The sequence below is a fragment of the Eublepharis macularius genome, chromosome 7 (assembly GCF_028583425.1).
Source record: "Eublepharis macularius isolate TG4126 chromosome 7, MPM_Emac_v1.0, whole genome shotgun sequence".
Classification (NCBI taxonomy): Eukaryota; Metazoa; Chordata; class Lepidosauria; order Squamata; family Eublepharidae; genus Eublepharis; species Eublepharis macularius.
The window spans coordinates 34500081-34518555 of record NC_072796.1 but is presented as its reverse complement, the minus strand read 5'-3'; the positions used below and the strand labels follow the sequence as shown (position 1 = coordinate 34518555).

The 18475-nt window shown below is 41.8% G+C and overlaps 1 protein-coding gene across 1 annotated transcript in view; it reads left to right on the top strand.

The window, feature by feature from the left end:
- Positions 1–300: 300 nt before the first annotated feature.
- VPS4B (vacuolar protein sorting 4 homolog B) overlaps positions 301–18475 on the top strand; it is a 28797-nt gene continuing 10622 nt past the window's right edge. The window contains exons 1-8 of the mRNA XM_054984880.1: positions 301–531; positions 7094–7205; positions 8091–8241; positions 9114–9181; positions 10814–10933; positions 15735–15891; positions 17530–17678; positions 17869–17950. Coding sequence (XP_054840855.1) covers positions 508–531; positions 7094–7205; positions 8091–8241; positions 9114–9181; positions 10814–10933; positions 15735–15891; positions 17530–17678; positions 17869–17950 — 863 coding nt within the window. The 5' untranslated portion in view covers positions 301–507. The remainder of the gene's footprint in view (positions 532–7093; positions 7206–8090; positions 8242–9113; positions 9182–10813; positions 10934–15734; positions 15892–17529; positions 17679–17868; positions 17951–18475) is intronic.

Sequence of the window (18475 nt, the reverse complement as noted above, 5' to 3'; positions counted from 1 at the left end):
TCAAACCTGCACCGCCTTTATTTTGTTACGTCAGATAAGCAAGGAAGGAACTCCCAAGCTTTCCGCCTATCACACGGCGCGTGGGCACTAGCTGGTAAACATCCCTCTTCCGCCATCACCGCGCCCACAGACTTCTGTGACCAAAGCACGATGGGATGAGTGCGCGTGGTAGAATTAACAGGGCAGATGTTACGCATGCGCACAGGTCGAGCGAACAACATCCGTTTCCTTCTTCCTGGTTTCTCGCCCAGCGCTTTGCGTCACGGCGTATGACGCCATCAGGGCCTGGCGGAAGCGGAAGAAAGCGTCGGTATCGTTCCCACCGGCAGTTGGAATTCTCTTGCGGAAGTCGCTCCGGGTCTGGTCCTTTCCCCCCTTCCCTTGAACCCTTCCTGGCCCACTCGTACCACGGAGGGGTTTTTTTAAAAAAAAAATTGCACGTGACCGGGGAGTCGAGCCAGAGGCGGCTCTTTCCAGTTGCCCTGTCCCACGTCAGCCCCGCCCATCATGGCGGCCTCGTCGAACCTGCAGGTAGGTACCTTGGCCTGGTTGGAGGGATACAGACTAGAGGGAGGGGGGAATAGGGGAAGGGTGGTTGGTGCAGACGCCTGAGAGGTGTGGAAAACGACGGGAAGGGGTGGGTGGGTGGTGCTAGGAGGGAGAGGCTCTGTCAGAAGGTCAAAGCAAGCCTTCGGCCTACTCAGCCGGTAATTAGCTGTGGAATTCGTTGCCACGGGATGTGGGACTTAAGTAGTTTTAAGAAAGGGGAGGGGGGAAGCTAGGCAACTCCAGCGTAGGCCTATCAGTAGTCAGGGTAGCTAAATAGAACCTCCACATTAAGACGAATAGTATACATTTTTATCCTGTCGTTTTCAGAAGAACAGCAGAATTTGAGTACAGTGACATCTTAGAAACCAACAAGGTTTTCAGGGTGTAAGCTTTACAGAGTCACAGCTCCCTTCTAAAGAATAATTCAAGGCAGTATGCACCTATCTAGCCTGTCCTTCCTCCATGGTGCTGAGAGCAGGTTCTCTTGTTTAATCCTCGTAGCAACCTTGTGAGTAGGGTTGTCAGCTCCGGGTTGGGAAATTCTTGGAGATTTTGAGGGTAGAGCCTGGTAAGAGTGAAGTTTGAGGAGGGGAAGGACCTCAGTGGTGTATAATGCCAAAGAGTCCACCCTGCAAGGCAGCCTTTTTCCCAAGGGAACTGACCTCTGAGGCCGGGAGATCAGTTGTAATTCCTGGAGATTGCAAGCCCCCGCCTGGAGACTGGCAATCCTACTTATGAGGTTGGCTAGGCTGAGAGGGTAGGGTGATTGCTCCAGCATAAGCCACTCTTAGCCCAGCACTCTATCTACCACACCCAGAAAGTTATATAATACCTTTTTAGGACTATCCAAAATAATGTGCACACATTTTTTGACTTGTACAGCATTTTTCACCAGAATAGATCTTTGATACCAAAAAAAGGGGGGCTGGGGAGGAAATATTTAAGGCATAGTGGAATGCTAGGTGATAGGGATAAGTAGTAACTTAATACCCTCTTTGTGATTTTCTTAACTTAAATAATTAAATTTAATTTATTTCTAGCCCACCCTTGCAATGTGCGGGCTCAGGGTGAATGATCACTCTTAGAGGGCTCCATGTTTTATGTGTGGAACATCCCAGGTTTAATGTCTAGCATCTCCAGTCAAAGAGATTAGGTTGTCGGTGATATGAAAGCATTCTGCCTGCAACTCTGGAGACCTGTTGCCAGTTATAGTAGACTCTGATAGACCTGAGGTTCTGATTCAACAGGCTTCATGTGTGTTCACTGCTGAATTGATTGACCTTTGATCTGATCCAGTTAATTAGTGCATGCATTCTGCTGCACTTGTTTAAACTATCAATAACAACTTCCAATATTAGTATGTGAGACTACTATGCAGGTCTGAGTCTGCCCACTTTAAAAGTTAATGTCTTTGTAAAGATGTAACTTGATGTGGGGACAATAGGCTTATATACCTATCCAAAAGGAGGTAAGTGGGAAGATGCATATTAGTACATAGGGGCTTTCTCTCCCACCCATTTGGGTAGTCTGCATTCAGCTGTTGTTTGGCTGTAGGGGGTCAATAGTTGCTTTTTTCTCAAGGTTCTGGGGAAGTAGCATTTTCCTAGCAATCCTTGTAATAGTCGAAGGCTTTCACGGCCGGAGAACGATGGTTGTTGGGGGTTTTCCGGGCTGTATTGCCGTGGTCTTGGCATTGTAGTTCCTGACGTTTCGCCAGCAGCTGTGGCTGGCATCTTCAGAGGTGTAGCACCAAAAGACAGAGATCTCTCAGTGTCTCAGACACTGAGAGATCTCTGTCTTTTGGTGCTACACCTCTGAAGATGCCAGCCACAGCTGCTGGCGAAACGTCAGGAACTACAATGCCAAGACCACGGCAATACAGCCCGGAAAACCCCCAACAACCATAATCCTTGTAATATTTTCTCAGAGAGAAAAGGTCTTGTTTAATTAAACTTTAGGTGCGTTGATTATCTTTTCATTATGCCATGAAAGCATACAGATGTTGAAGAAAACTTTTTAAAGCATTTAATGGCTGCAACCCACTGTGAAGGCTACAGCCCTTCACAGTGTTGTCCTGCCATTCCTTGGACTTCTTCCCTTTTTTAAAAGTTCTTCTCTTTACCTGCGAGGTAATGGAACAAAAGAGAATGTGTAATACTGTGGCTCACCTCCTAAACCTTTTTGTAAAAGCACTGGGCCTTTATATTCATTTAGCTGAATTAGGTATTGCCAGTGGCTTTCAAACTTGGTAACTTCAAGAAATGTTTCCTGTCTTAACATATTTGGCAGCGAACCCCATTGTCAGCTACAGAACCTGCATGTTGCAAAAGATTCTTCAAGGTGTTCTAGTATATAGATTTAATTTAAGCAAGATGCTTATGCCCGCTGTCATTCTCTGAATGTCTAGAACACTCAGTATTGCCTTAGCTACGCACCATAGGGGAATATTAGCACTGTGGTCAAGCTAGCGTTAGTGAAGTCAGCCATAGTGGATCTTCTCATAGAGGAAGGCTTTCTGAAATCTACTGCTGTACAGTTTTTGGCTCAGACTGTTGGGTATTTGATACTTAACTAATGCCTGCATTCTTGCAGTCTCAGCATAAAGAGTTCCCCATTTCTTAAAGCTAATTTTGCATGGACTGTTGATTCTAATTGTATTGGTAAATAGGAGGATAGGACAGTGAGCTGGTGAAGAAAAAATTGTTATCATTCTAGAATGCATTCCACCAAATTAACCAAGCGGGTAGTTTTGTGGGGGTGGTGGAAGCACAGTACAGGAGAAAAGCAAACCAGTCCTTGTGCTGTGCGGTTAATTACCTTGTTAGGTGCTTTTAGGTTATTTTAATGTATATGTTTTGCTGTTAGTCTGGTGTTCTAAGCCTAAATGCAGCCATGGAATTTGTACATCTTTCCCCATTGGGCAAGTAGGCAATTGCCCTCGCCGATCAGCAAATTCCATTTCTTTGTATCAGTCTGTGACAGTAAATTCCAGATGGTGTGCTACAAGAGTCTCACGCAGCGCCAGGACACTGCAGCCCTGAAGTGGCTGTGTGCATAGCCTTCACTTGATAAGTTTTAAGACAAGGAAGAGAACTTAGATTAAGTGATTTGGAAACTCCACTTAAAAATCTAAAGTGATTCAAATCTCTGCAATTCCACTTTCTCTTTAGCTGTTCAGGAGGTAGAGCTCATGTGTGTAAATCATGAGTGAGTGCTGAATTATGTAAACGTGTGATCTTCTGAATACCTCTTTAGAGAGATGATAGTGATGGGATAGGATTACACTGTTCAAGCACTTGTGATGAATACTGAGTATGGTGAAGGAGGAATTTGTGTACTGTTGTGTTTACCTGAAATAGTGTTAAGGCTGCAAGTGTCTGAAGGAGGTGGTGCCCCAGTGGTTTATGGGGTGCCCTTTGTGAGGCACTCCAAAGGAATCTGTCGAGGCTGGGCAAGTGGGCATCAACACGGCCAAGTGCAAAGTAATGCACATTGGGGCCAAAAATCCCCAATATAAATACACAATGATGGGGTCCAAACTGGCGGAGACTGACCAAGGGAGAGATCTTGGAGTCGTGGTGGATAACTCACTGAAAATGTTGATACAGTGTGCGACGGAAATAAAAAAGGCCAACGCTGTGCTGGGGATTATTAGGAAGGGAATTGAAATGCCCCTGTATAAATCAATGGGCCTCATTTGGAATGCTGTGTACAATTCTGGTCACCACACCTCAAAAAGGATACTATAGCACTGGAAAAAGTGCAGAAAAGGGCAACTAGAATGATTAAAGGGATGGAACACTTCCCCTATGAAGAAAGATTAAAGCACTTGGGGCTCTTTAGCTTGGAGAAACGATGACTGAGGGGTGACATGATAGAGGTTTACAAGATTATGCATGGGATAGAGAAGGTAGAGAAAGAAATATTTTTCTTCCTTTCTCACAATACAAGAACTCGTGGGCACTCAATGAAGTTGCTGAGCAGTCAGGTTAGAACAGATGAAAGGAAGTACTTCTTCATCCAAAGGGCGATTAACACATGGAATTCACTGCCTCAGGAGGTGGTGGCAGCTTCAAGCATGGACAGCTTCAAGAGGGGATTGGATAAACATATGGAGCAGAGGTCCTTCAGTGGCTATTAGCCACAAGGTATAGATAGAACTCTCTGTCTAGGGCAGTGATGCTCTGTATTCTTGCTGTTTGGGAGGGCAATCAGTGGGAAGGCTTCTAGTCTCCCTTCCCCACTGGCAGACCTCCTGCGGACACCTGGTTTTTTGGCCACTGTGTGACACTGTGTTGGACTGGATGGGCCATTGGCCTGATCCAACATGGCTTCTCTTATGTTCTTACATTCCCAGAATGCAGGAGAAAGCCGCAGTGTGAGCTTGAGTTTCCTATTCCATCAAGCTATAGTTCTTTTTAGTTTCCGTACAGGACACATGACTAGAAAAAACAGTTTTGTAACTTTGTTCTAACCTAGTTTACCAGCAAATTATCATCTGTCAGCTGTATTGATTTTATTTTCATGTTAATTTACTTTGTAAGATGCCATTAGCATAATTTATTGTCACTCTTCTAGTACCTGAATTTTTATATCTGGAAGAAAAAAATTATTTTGTAATTTGTCCTATTCTTCTGGGTCATCAATGCTCTGACTTCTGAAGCTTCCTATACCTCATTTTTTAAAAACAATTTTAGAGGCTATTATTCATTAGAAATATCTGGTATACTTATTTTACATACATGCAGCCATTGAAACAAACACTGACGCTTAGAAGCCATTGGAGAAAGATGTCAGATAGCTTTGCTCAAGCACCTCCACAGTAGCATGGGATGCATTTCATAAAATGGACTATGGGTTGGATCCAGACTAAATTATCCAGCGGCAGAATGGAACTCCTACCCCCTCCCAAGCCCACTGATCTCCATGAAGTGCTGCTCCTCCTTGGGTGTAAGGGAATGTCATGAGGAGATTCCAGCAGGAAGTGGGATTCGGCAACAGTTACCAGTTCAGTCTGGATCCAGCCCTATGGATGCAATCCTAGAACATGTTCCTGGGAGTAAACACTGTTGAATAAAATGGGACTTCTGAGTAGACCCGCTTAGATTGCTGTCAGTGTCACTTATATGGTTGTAGATTAGGACTACAGCTGAGCCATTGGTTTTGGTAGCCTTGGGTTCAAGTTTCCTCCCTCAGCCACTATTCTTAAAGATCTGCACTCCTTTCAAACTGCAGTTGTTGCAGGTGCCAGAAGTCCTTTCACTAGCAAGCTGCTTTTCTGAACCTTGTACAGACATATCAGGTTTGTGTCAAAAAACAAATTATTAATTGCTTAAAACCATCAATTACAGCCATCAATTAAAGCCTAACTTGCCAGGTCTGATAATTGTTAGATTAGTACTGTTTTAATTGGGCTGTTTGTTTTAATTTTCTGTTTTGTAAACTGCCTTGGGTTTGCTTGAGGAAAGACAGTTGGTATAAAAAATACTCTTATTACATATATTTCCAAAGCTGCCTGGGTTGGATCTAGGATTACCAGCTCCAGGTTGGGAAATTCCTGAAAATTTTGAGGGTGGAGCCTGGGAGGATGGGGATTGGGGAAGGGGAAGGACCTCAGCTGGGTATAATGCCATAGAGTCCACCCTCCAAAGCAGTCATTTTCTCCAGGGGAACTGCTCTCTGTGGCCTGGAGATCAGTTGTAATTTTAGGAGATCTCCAGCCACCATCTGGAGGCTGGCAATCCTAGTTGGATCCTAACCTGCAAATGTGAAGTGGATCTTCACTACCATTCCAGTCACCTAGCATTTCTCTGCATGCCCTGAAAAGCCTATGCTGAGGTTTCAGGGATTCTCTTGAGAAGAATGGTATGCAACATGGCAGAGTGCAGGAAGGAGAGGGAATCGAGCAAAGTGACTACCTCCTTCCTGCAGCCCCACCACCCATGCCATATGGCACCTGTTCAGGAGTTTCATCCAACACGCAGCTGCATCATCATCATCATGTTTTGTGAGATGCACATGGTTGCTGCTGCAGCAAGAAGGCCAGAAAGATCTTTTTCTGTACACTACTTCTGTTTGTGGAAGTTAGGATCCAGTTCAATATTTTTGGTATAATACCCACACACGCCAGTAGAAAAGTGCCTTTATTAAAATCCTAAAGAAATACCAGTCTCATTTTTTTTGTCTAATCTGTATTTCTTGGAACCCAGCAGTGTTTAAAAGCTGTACTTCCTTGCCATTTTCAGGAATTTGGTAAAAGTACTAGGTTTGGTCTTACATAGATTTCCGGGAGGGAGGGCAAATTTAACTGATTTTGGGAGAAAATTCTACTGAACTGAAAAACATCATGCAGAGTTTGACAGTTCTCTTGATAGTCAAGGCACTGGAATTACTGCAAGAGTTCTTCTGTCACTATTTGTAATATAGAAGGGGGTTGTACTGAATATAGGCCATGATCTAAATAATATAGCTTTATTTTGTTTTTAGAATTGAAATGTTTAGGTTCCACTCCAATCTTTGTTGTGTTTTGTTTTGTTTTTTACAGAAAGCAATAGACCTTGCTAGCAAAGCAGCACAAGAGGACAAAGCAGGAAACTTTGAGGAAGCCCTCCGCTTGTATCAGCATGCTGTGCAGTATTTCCTCCATGTTGTCAAATGTACGGTTTACTATACTAAATATAAGATGCTATATTTGGTTGAGTAAAATGATCTTAAAGTTCCTGGTCATTAATGCCACTTCATGTCTCAAGGAGACAAGGCAGTATAGACGTGTTTTAAATAAATGAATAAAATATTGGTTGTTCCTTTTTATCTGTCCTCCTTCATGGAACTTGAAGCACCTATAGAGAATTCCCATGCAGTTCCCCAGATAGGCACTGTAATTAAAGCCTGAAGGTTCCTGCTAGGAGCAAGTACTGCTACCCATCCTGATTTCCAGACTATTGAAATTCTCAGAATTATTAGTTGTAGCAAACATGTAGAATTTAAGAACTGCCATAATGGTGGGAGCGTTGGAGGACTAGGATAAGGAAGGCCCAGATTTTAATCCCTGCTCAGGGATGAAGCTCGCTGGGTGAGGGCAAAATGTTGCCCTAAGCTCACTAGGGGAAGGGTAAGATAAAAATTTGATAGAATCAAAATTGAGTTTATAAGTGGGCCTTACCTTAAAATTAAATTGCCTGGCACGACATTTGATGGGAAGCTGTATAGATTCCTCATCTTTGCTCCAAGCTGTCAGAACAGCTCAGGCTTTTTCATTTTCTTTATGCACAATCTTTTACCTGCTACTTTCGCACTCGGTCCAAAAATCTTTGATTTTTGTTTTGTTTTGCAGCTTGCTTCTTTTTCTTCTCTTGAATGACTGTTTAGTCTTACCCCCAAATGATTTCTAGTTAATTATTTAAACCAAGCTACATCACTTGTTTGATTGCTTTTGAATTATCTATCCATCGATGCACTAGATGATTTTGACAACAGGTACAATTTTGGAAAGTTTTTTAAAAAAAAAGAAAATACATGAGTCGTGATTTTCTCTTTCTAAGATGAAGCACAGGGTGACAAAGCAAAACAAAGCATTAGAGCAAAGTGTACTGAGTATCTGGACAGAGCAGAAAAGCTGAAGGAGTATTTGAAGAAGAAAGAAAAAGCTCCTCCAAAGCCAGTGAAAGAATCTGGTTCAACTGATGAAAAGGGGTATGTTAACTTAATGTATTCCAGCATATCTCCTATCTGTTTACCTGTTTTGGAGTCTTCAGTGGTATTAGAACATTGCATGAAATTGGCATCTTTGGATAAGGCATAGTTTTCCCGTGTTCTGGTTTTAACTTACATTCTTTGTTGCATTCATGATGTTGAATGTGGTTATGGTGTGTACCGATACTGGATTCCAGCTATGTTGCCATTTTGTTATCACTTTTCTTTACATTGCTCAGGGGCCTGTTCAAACATTATGTTCAAGGGGCAACCTGGTATGATTCTTAGGTGTACCCCGTGGAAAGAAAATATTAAATTAACTGGTTGTATCACATTTGTTCGGAGATAGTATCTGCCAGTCATCCTGTGGACAGATTAGATTTCAAATGATGCACAGCCCCCCCTCTGTTGCTTTTCCTTATACAGGGGGTCCACTCAAGTCCAAGGTTCATACAGGGTGGGGAAACCTTCTCTTCCTTTTTCCCAGATGTCTCCAATGTATCAAATTAAGATAGTTTTCCCTGTAGCAGCGGCTTTCTTACTGGAATACTTAGAAGCAAGTAACATCTGTAAGATGCTGAAGGCAGGGGTTCCAAGGATTTCTGTTTTATTGTGTGTTGGCATCTGCCCTGTATCTCATGACAATCAAAGTGGGGATGGATGAAACTAGCATTGATTAGGCTCAGTATCAGCTCTTATGTGCACCTTCCGATTGGGCTAACGGTAGATTTTGAGGTTTGTGAGTTGGATCCTATGATTTAAATCTGCTTCCTGCAGTGGAGAATGCCTGACTGATGGACACTTATCTACCTGTATTGTCTGTATCTGAGATGTTAAGGTGTATGTATTTTTTATCCTTGATCCCAAATTAGGAATGACAGTGAGGGGGAAGGAGAGTCAGATGACCCTGAGAAAAAGAAGCTACAGAATCAACTGCAAGGTAATTTTGCATCAAGTTCTTCATGTCCTTACCGAAGTCATTCTGTCAAGCTATCAGGCTGAAGATCACTTGGGGTCTAGAAAATAACTATTAACCTGAACTCTATACCTGCTATACTACAGCTATGAATAAAGCATGTATCAAAATAATGTCTTGGCCAAATTTAGTCCTTTAAAACCTTTGAGATGAAAAGGTAGTTTTCAGAGAGTGTGGTGACCTGTACGAAACAAAAGCCAAAAAAAAATACCATGGGGCAGGCTGTTCAGTCACTTTTGTTTTGCTGCTGCATTTTTCTCTATAACCATATGGCCCCAGTCAGGGATCACACAGTTGTGCAGTGCTGCATAGCTGATCAGATACGTCTGGGTGTGTCACTGAGGATAAATGAAGCTGTACTGCCATAGGTGGAGGGGACGGATTGGAGATATGTATCCACTGCAAAGACAATAATGCAGTCCCATCATAAGGACATCTTCATTGCTTCTTGATAATGAAGTTACCAAGAAGGTTGGAAGCACATTGTCCAGTTGCCTCAGCAGTGCAGGAATGCATTCCCTGTCTTGCCATTTGGAGCAGTAAAATTGCTTGCATGGAAAGGCAGGGAAGATCACCTAATTGCCTTGGCAATGTGGATGCGCATTTCACCCTTGATCATGCACTGCCCTGGAAGATCATCTTTTGCTGGGTCCAAAAGATCCTTCACAAAAAAAAACCCCATTTCAGCTCACCCCTAATCAAAATCTTAGTCAGGTTTAAAGAAAATGATAACAAAAAGAAATACATTAAATGAAATACTGTGGTACAGGTCTGTGTTTGGTTAATGTTAGTAAAAGTTTAGCAGTGCTAGCTAGCTTCATCGGTTTACACAAACTTTTTACACAGAAGTCAGAGATCTTATAGAGGCTCTTCATTTGTTAACAAAAATGGTTAACCATCTAGACTATAACATTGATAAGTCTTAAGTGAATTGAAACTATTTTTTCTTTCTTTCAACAATTTTTATACTATCTCTCCAGGGAGCCTGCCTGGGGCAGCTTACAAAATAAAACATATTAATAACATAAAGCATTAAAAGATGTTATTCAAAATGCAGCATTAAAAACCCAGCCTGGGTATAAAAACATAGAGCACTGAAAGGCTTAAAATGAATATAACAATTTTCAGACTGAAAGCACGCTATCAAATGGCATTAAAAGAACAGCCTCTTAATTATCATGCCAATAAAGGAGTGTGTCTTGGTCATGTTAGACAGGACCAAGCCTAGGCCACACAGGAGCATTTGAACGGGTCTCTTCCCATCACAGCTAGAAAGCTTTGTCTTCGAGATCCTTTGTTGTCTCAGATGTTTCCTATGCAGTCAGGGCTGGATGCCAGACATGCAACAAAGGTTTCTTGTCACTGCCTTCCTCATGTTGAAAGTTCAGCTCCTGAAGCTTTTAAGGATGGTTTTATATTTATCTAGGATAGTTTTTTTTTAAATAAAAGATGACAATGGCAGTATAAAATATGGAGTTTGGGAAAACGCTAGAAGCCCTGGCTATGCACAGCCTGTCTATCCTATCCCACAAACGTTCTCTCTTTTAACCTGAAAAAGGAATGGACTTTTCTCAACGTTAGTGTCTTGTCTCACAGGTGCCATCGTCATGGAGCGGCCAGATGTCAAGTGGAGCGATGTTGCTGGTTTAGAGGGAGCAAAGGAAGCTCTTAAAGAGGCAGTTATATTACCTATTAAATTTCCACATCTTTTCACAGGTAAAACTAATTATGGTATATTTGGCTTGTTCATGGTCTTGCTTTTGCATGCTGTCTTCTGAGTGAACGTCTCAAAAGTGTTTGGGTTGAACAGGGTCACTCATCTAAACAAGATCTCCTGCAGATGCCAGCCTGCACCTGGGCGAAATCAACAGCAGCCTATACATGGGCTTTCTCTGTGGTGGCCCCTGCCCTGTGGAATTCTTTGTTTATGGAAATATCCTTGATACTGATTGTACTAATCCCACACTGTGTAATCTGCCTTGAGACAGACAGACAAATAAATAGATGGTGACTTTGAGGATATCAATAGTTCCCAAGTTACCTCAATGGAGAAATCTGTATTTGGATGTTCTGAACTGCTGTTAATTTGAGATGTAAGACAGAATTTGGAAAGGAAGTTGAATGAGAAGCTGGCATGAATAAAGCAAAAGAGTGGTAATTCAGTTGTGGAAGTCTTTCTGACATGTGCCTGTCTGTTGTCATGAAAAAGGTGATGATTACTACAGTAATTCTGTAAGAATGCAGGAGTTGTGCTTACAGCCAACCTTGCTGTTGGCTTCTGGGCTTCTTTTGATATTAAAGCTTGTCTGTATAGAAGTGCTTTTGGAGTGGTTCCTGTGGCAACGTGCAGGAGTATCAATCAAAATCTACAGCCAGAAGTGTCTTTCTTGTCTGTTGTATAGGCATATGAGGTTGTGAAAGTTTTTGACAAACATGCTGTTATAATTAAATTTAATGTAAGCTGGCAGTTGTATCAAGATCTTAAGAGAAATTATTATGTAGCTATTCTCGCATATTATAAAGATGGTGAAACAACTGCTTGAGAAAATAGGACACACAGGTAGGCTGAATTAGGAGTACTGGGAAAGATGTTCTCTTCAGCTCTTGAACTGTGTGTATTGATCATTAAGGATTCTGTAACCACTCGAGATGATTTGCTTGAGTTTATTGTTTCATGCATGTAGTTTTTATATATATTACCCAAGCAGACTCCTAAATGTACTTTGGTACTCCGTGCTCATGTCAGAGACAGGGGAAAGTTGTCTCCGCAGTCAAGTCTGAATGTGGCTGACAGAAGCTTTGGGTTGGATCCAGCCAGCTTTTTCAGTGAATGGTACCTGATTCACCGCTCTCTCCTGAATAATCACAAGTGATGATTGGAGCAGGATTTTCCTTTGTAGCCTGCTCTGCAACAAGTTTTTTTTTTATGAATTAGAAATAAAAATACATTGGGGTTAGACTTAACCGGGGATTAGACTTAATCAGATTTTCTGCTGATGAACAAGGAAGGAGGTGCTGTTTGGCAACCAACAAAGGCTTTTCCAGGAATCATGGGACCTGTGTGGACAAAAGGCTGTAGTAAGGAGGGGAACTGGTTGAGAAAAGCTGAGTGGATCCAGCCCATTATTCAGATATCATGACCAATAATCAGTCTTAACATCAATCATATAATGAGATAAAATCTAAATAGCTATATAGGTTGGATCATGTGATAAACTAATGGCGCATAAATATGACCTAATGTCATGCTCAAGGGGAGAGCCGGTGTCTTCACTCTTATCCGGGAGACACAAAAGTACTCACAGCAGGCAAGTCAGGAGCAGAATCCACAAACCAGTCCAGAGTCAAGGTGCCGAGGTTCTGTTGGAGGGGTAGGAGGGGGCCGGAAGGCCAGAGGTCAAGGTCCATGGCTGGGGAGCCTGCCAGGAGGCGGGTCCTGGCTCCACAGCCAGGAAGTAAGCGCAGAGTAGCAGGGTGCAAGGCAGCAAGCAAGGAAAGTCCTCTGTTTGCCGAGCAAGTCAGCTCCAGAAGGGAGTGGTGAGAATTGGCAGCTCCTCTCTGAGGCCCAGGTGTTGCTTCTCACTCTGATTCCTGCAGCACCTCTGCTTTGGAAGCTAATGCTTACAGCCGCTGAGCGATTAACTGAGCACTTCTGTGTCACTCTTGGGCTGTCGCGCACACTCTCGGCACCTCCTCCACTCAGCTGGCTCAGGAGATGCCAGTGGTGAAGCATCTCTTCATTCTGTTTCTTCCCAGAACGAGCAGCCCTCACCTCTGGAAGCCCCTTTTGCTGATTCTGCCTCTGATTCCCAGCTGCTCTGGTGGGGACTCTTATGGCACAGGGGCCAGTTCCTCCCTCCCTTCATCCTTGGAGGATGAGGCAGCGAGCTGGCTCATGACAGCTCTGTTTTTTGGCCACAAAACACAATTAAACTGCATTGGGGTATAAAACAAGATTGTTTTGGTGCTTCCTCCTCACCTTAACTGTACAAGTTGTTTTAAAAATTGTCCTCGTTTGATTAGGCTTCCCTTTGCTGCATCATCTGAATATGATCAAGCATGATCAAACAATAGTTTTTAAATCAAGCTCCATGAATGAGGATAGGCGCCAAACCCTAAAGCTTCAGTCGGATCTGTAGTGCCGTTAACTGCAGCTTGTCCTGATGTCTGCTTTGCAGCCTCTGGTCCTATCAGAAAACTCAGTTTGGATCCACTGAAATTTTCTCACTGCAAGACTTTTCTGTGTTATAATGACTGTGATATAATGACTGTGATATAATGACTGGTCTTCCACTGACTGTATAGCTATTGTACCAATGGAAGGCATGTGTCACTTCCCATATTCATAAACTTAATGAACAATTCCAAACATGACCAAAAGATTCTCAGATGAATACATTCAGTAAGTTGAGCTATTTGGGTTACTTTCCCTGACTTGTCCATTCAGAAATAGAAGGTCCATAGTTCAGAGTTTATTGTGTATAGCCATAGGCCATCACAAAGTTACAAAGATCCCATTAAATAAGATAAAAATTAGGTAAAATACAACTGTATACAATACAGATTTACCAAAATTGCATTAAAAGACGTCAATTAAAACCATCAATTGAAGTTAACAGCGAGTTCAAGTAACACCCTCTTTCTTTGCTGCAGTAGACCTTATCTTCAGAGCAGCAAAGGCAAAAAGTGAAACTCTATATGAAACGTACGTGTCAACATCAGAAAGCAAACATGAGATTTTCTCTGCATCTGTATGAGTTTAGACCAGATAAAATCCCACCAGAAACTTTGATCTGGGGTCAGAATTATAAAGGACAAAAAAGGATAAAATGAGGTAAATCCTCTACTGTATTCGATCCACAGATACAGACCCTTTGGGTTACAGGAGTTTGAGAATAACATCCAGACAGTATTGCTGAGGGCATGGATTGAAATCACTATAGGGCAAAGGATGCTCTAAGATTATGATTAGAGATGTTAGCAAGATAAGGAGAGCAGACGTGGTCACATTTAATAAATTTGAACCTCGGTGCTGCTTTTGAATTTAGAATTTGGGAGTGGTCGATCAATGCTTTGGAGTTAAAGATCTAGTCCCTAAGTTGGGAGTAAGTAGACAGAGACCCTATAAGATCATCAGGAATAGAGTACCTTAAGAATATCTCATCAAGGTAAACAGAGCTGCAAGTTATTGACCATCAAAAAATTAAAAGATGGTTGACTAAGTGAAACTTGGCTAGGATTTTTATTCTTTACTCAATATTTTATAATGGCCAGATGCACTCGGGCTCTAAGGGAGAGGAGACCTCATTCCGCTCTCATCAAAGCAGCTGGCGACCCCCTGGGGAGGGCTAGGATACACTTTAAGAAATGGTTCTGGACTACTTCTATACTAGCTGGTTTCCCTTTCTCTGTCCCCAAACTTCAGCTCCATAGAGGAGATGAGGAATGACCTTGCTCTGAAATAATTTCAGAACTGGATCTACAAGACGTCCTCCCTCCGAGTAGTAGAAACACAGGATAGACCCTACCATTCTTAGTGCTGAAGATTTTACTGTTTCTAGATAAGCGTTCCAGTTTAAGTTCTCTCTAAAAGTAATGCCAAGGTATTTAAAAGAACTGCATTGACTGATAGGGTTACCAAGGATGTTCCAGGAGGACTGTTTTGCCCTTTTCCTAAAGACCATTACTCTTGTCTTTTCAAAATTGATATTAAGAACTTCCTCCTTGTAATAATGCCCAAGTTGATGTAGTAATCTATGCAGACCGATTTTGGTCTGGGAAATTAAAACCATATTGTCTGCATAAAGCAAAATAGATTTTTTTTGTTGGCCCAAAGAAGGGGGCCAAATAACTTCTCAACTATTTTGTTAATATACAAGTTAGGACACATCCCTGCTTTACCCCTTTACCAATAACAACTCTGTCTGTTAACGAGCCAGAGGTTCCCACTCTAATTTGGGAAGAAGTGCCACTGTGTAACTCCTGTAACAAGAAAAGTAGTCTCTTTTCTATGTTCAAGCCCGCCAACTTTGCTCACAGGCAGGATCTATCAATAGAGTCAAATGCTGCGGCCAAATCAACAAATGCTACATATAAAGACTTCAGGTGACCATGAATACCCGAATATGCCAAATGATAAAGATAATTTGGCACTGGACAGTAGTTCCTAGGCCCTTTCTAAAACCTGCTTGGAATGGGTAAATAATTTGCTTCTCATCCACCCAGTCCTCTAGTCTAGAAAACAAGTGTTTGCTTATATAGTTTTGCCGCAATATCAAGCAAGCTTATGGTTCTGTAATTTTGTGGAACTGATCTGTCCCCTTTTTTATGAATGGGAACTATAATACTTAATTTCCAACGGGTGGGATTAAGAAGGTTGAAAAGCCTGGTACAAGTTTTTGGCAACTATATTCTTTGCAGCAGTTGGAAGATTCTAGATCATGTTTTTTTAACCTGCTCTGCTCTAAACTGAACAGGGCAATTCCTTAAGCAATTTTCTCTCACATTTCTCTTTTAGGGAAGAGAACCCCTTGGAGGGGGATTCTTTTGTTTGGACCCCCGGGAACAGGAAAATCATACTTGGCGAAAGCTGTTGCAACAGAAGCTAACAATTCTACTTTTTTCTCTGTGTCGTCTTCTGACCTTGTCTCAAAATGGTTGGGGGAGAGTGAAAAGTAAGTATTTCATTTTTAAAAAATTTTCAGATGGCGGAAGCTTTAGCATCTGAGCCTACATGTATATCTTATTTATAGATCGATATAATATTTAAAACAATTAAAACACAACCAAGGAGGATGGCTGATAAGTGTTAGTGAGGGAATGGCAAATGAATCACAAAAGCCTTCACCCACTGGCAAAATGCAACAAGAGAGGGAGACAGGTAAATTTCCTTGAGGTGAGAGTTCCAAAGTTTTGGTGCCACAACCAAGAAGGCCCATTCTTGGGTACTCCCATCTACCCTCAGATAGCAGGGGCACCCAAAACAAAGCCTCCAAAGATGAAAAGAGAGGTTGGGTTGTTTCACATGGGAGTAATGGCCTGCATCAACCCATTACAAAAAGCTCCAGGGTGTTGCCCCACAAATCTGGACCTAAGGGGTAACATATCTGTTGTCTGGATGTAATGGAAGTTGCGCTTCTGGCATCTGATGAAGTAACAGACTCTTGATCACAAGTGACGAAACTACTGGAAATGCCTCTAAGCTTGATCTCTGTTTGTGATAATAAACTAACATGGACACTCATCAGGGATCAGACAGATGCTGAATTCATAGATTTTCTGTTGTCAGGTTAAATTACGCATCTCTAATGTTTCTTTCTCAATTACTTAGTGTTAATTAGCATAGTTGTTTAGACCAGCTCTGCTCTGGAATTGCAGTGCTGTTCAAGTGTAGCCCATGTGTGAAATCTGAATGAGAGAGCTGAATAACAAGGGCTGTGGTGGGAACGGAAGGAAAAGATGAAAGAGTGGGTAAAAGGGTTTTAGCAAGGCTGAGAGAAGTTGCAGTAGCTGTACGTGGATAAATCTAGATTCCTGGCTGCTTTATAATAATGTCACTCATGCATTTAAGATTCTCCTTAATGCAGCTACCAAGCATTTTATTCCTCAGTTACATATTTGAATTGCAAAGGGTATAAACTTCTGAAAGTCAGCCTTTCGTCAGATACAAAGTATCTGATACAGGAGCTTGACTCTTGAGATTTTATACCCTGGAAACTCTGGTTGGTCTTCAAGCTGCTACTGGACTTTAACATTGCTAATCTACTGCAGACGAACATAACTATCCACCTGAAATTATCTTGAATTGCAAAGGTTCTTGAAATTTGTAGTTAATGAGTGATATGTGAGTGATTAACTAAAAGCTTGACCAAGAATGAATAAACACTTCATCCAGGTTCTGACAAATGAAATGGTAGGCCAAAAGGCATTTCTTATATGGAATGAAGTAAAAATCACAAGTCTGGCCACTGAGGGTGGGGGCTTACCAGTATTGTGCTGATACCTCTTCCTGTGCAAGTGGAAGTGACATCAACACATCAATGCTCTAGCATTTGGTCAAACTTTATTGGTTTAACCATAGAGCTTTACCTTGATATTAGAACATCACCAGCAACACTTCTTGTCGTACAGAAAGTGATGTCGGCACATTGGGACACTGGCTTTCAGTAACATTTTTCTCTCCCGTCGCAACTCAGGTGAGATTTCCCCGTGCCCCACCAGAGAATTTTAGTGGTGAACCATGTTGGGGAAGGCATAATGTACTGTATTACTTTAAATTCTCTCCTCATGTAAGAATTGCAACTATTTCACAGGTTAGTGAAGAATCTGTTCCAGCTTGCCCGAGATAACAAGCCTTCCATTATCTTCATTGATGAAATTGACTCTTTATGTGGTTCCAGAAGTGAAAATGAAAGTGAGGCTGCTAGACGGATTAAAACGGAGTTTCTGGTTCAGATGCAAGGTAAGGTTTATTGGTTTTCCAGGCCTGGGTAAAAAAATGGCTTGGCTACAAGAATCAGCAGTAGATCATCTCAGGGCTACCTGGATTTAGAAGAATATTGGTATTAAAATGATTTATGGAGTTCTGAGATGTGGCTTCTTTAAAAGTCATAGTTACAGATGCTGATTTAAATAAACTCTTCCCAATTTAGGAGTTGGAGTAGACAATGATGGAATTTTAGTGCTGGGAGCTACAAATATACCTTGGGTTCTAGATTCTGCCATCAGAAGAAGGTAATGTATAACAGTATTTATCCTATACAGCCCAATCCCAAATACTGGCACTTTGCTTTTAGAGCAATCAGGTTAGGAGCTTCAGTACCAAGAGATGGTGGTGGGAGGCACAATGCTCTTTTTTATAGTTAGGACTTGGACAGTTTTGTTCCACTTTGCAGGCCTAAAATACCACTGTTGACCTGTGATGGCACAAGTTGCTTACGTTGCTGCAGTTACACAGTTCTGTAGGAATGGGCTACCAAACGCTGTGATTTATAAATGAAGTGTTTCCCTGGTAGAATTAATGGCAAGATATGTGAGTACTCAATTGCCTAATTTTTACTGGGGAGGAAAAAGAAAGTCAGGCCAAAACAAAATGCTTCTAAGATGCATAATGGATGTTACTTGATTGGACACATTATTATTGTATGAGTCTCTTGTCATATACATCTTAATAACATGTTTTCCATATGTTGGTGGAACAGACAGTCTCGCTGAGATATTTATTTTTATGTAGAATATTGTTCTCAGCAAGCCAGATGA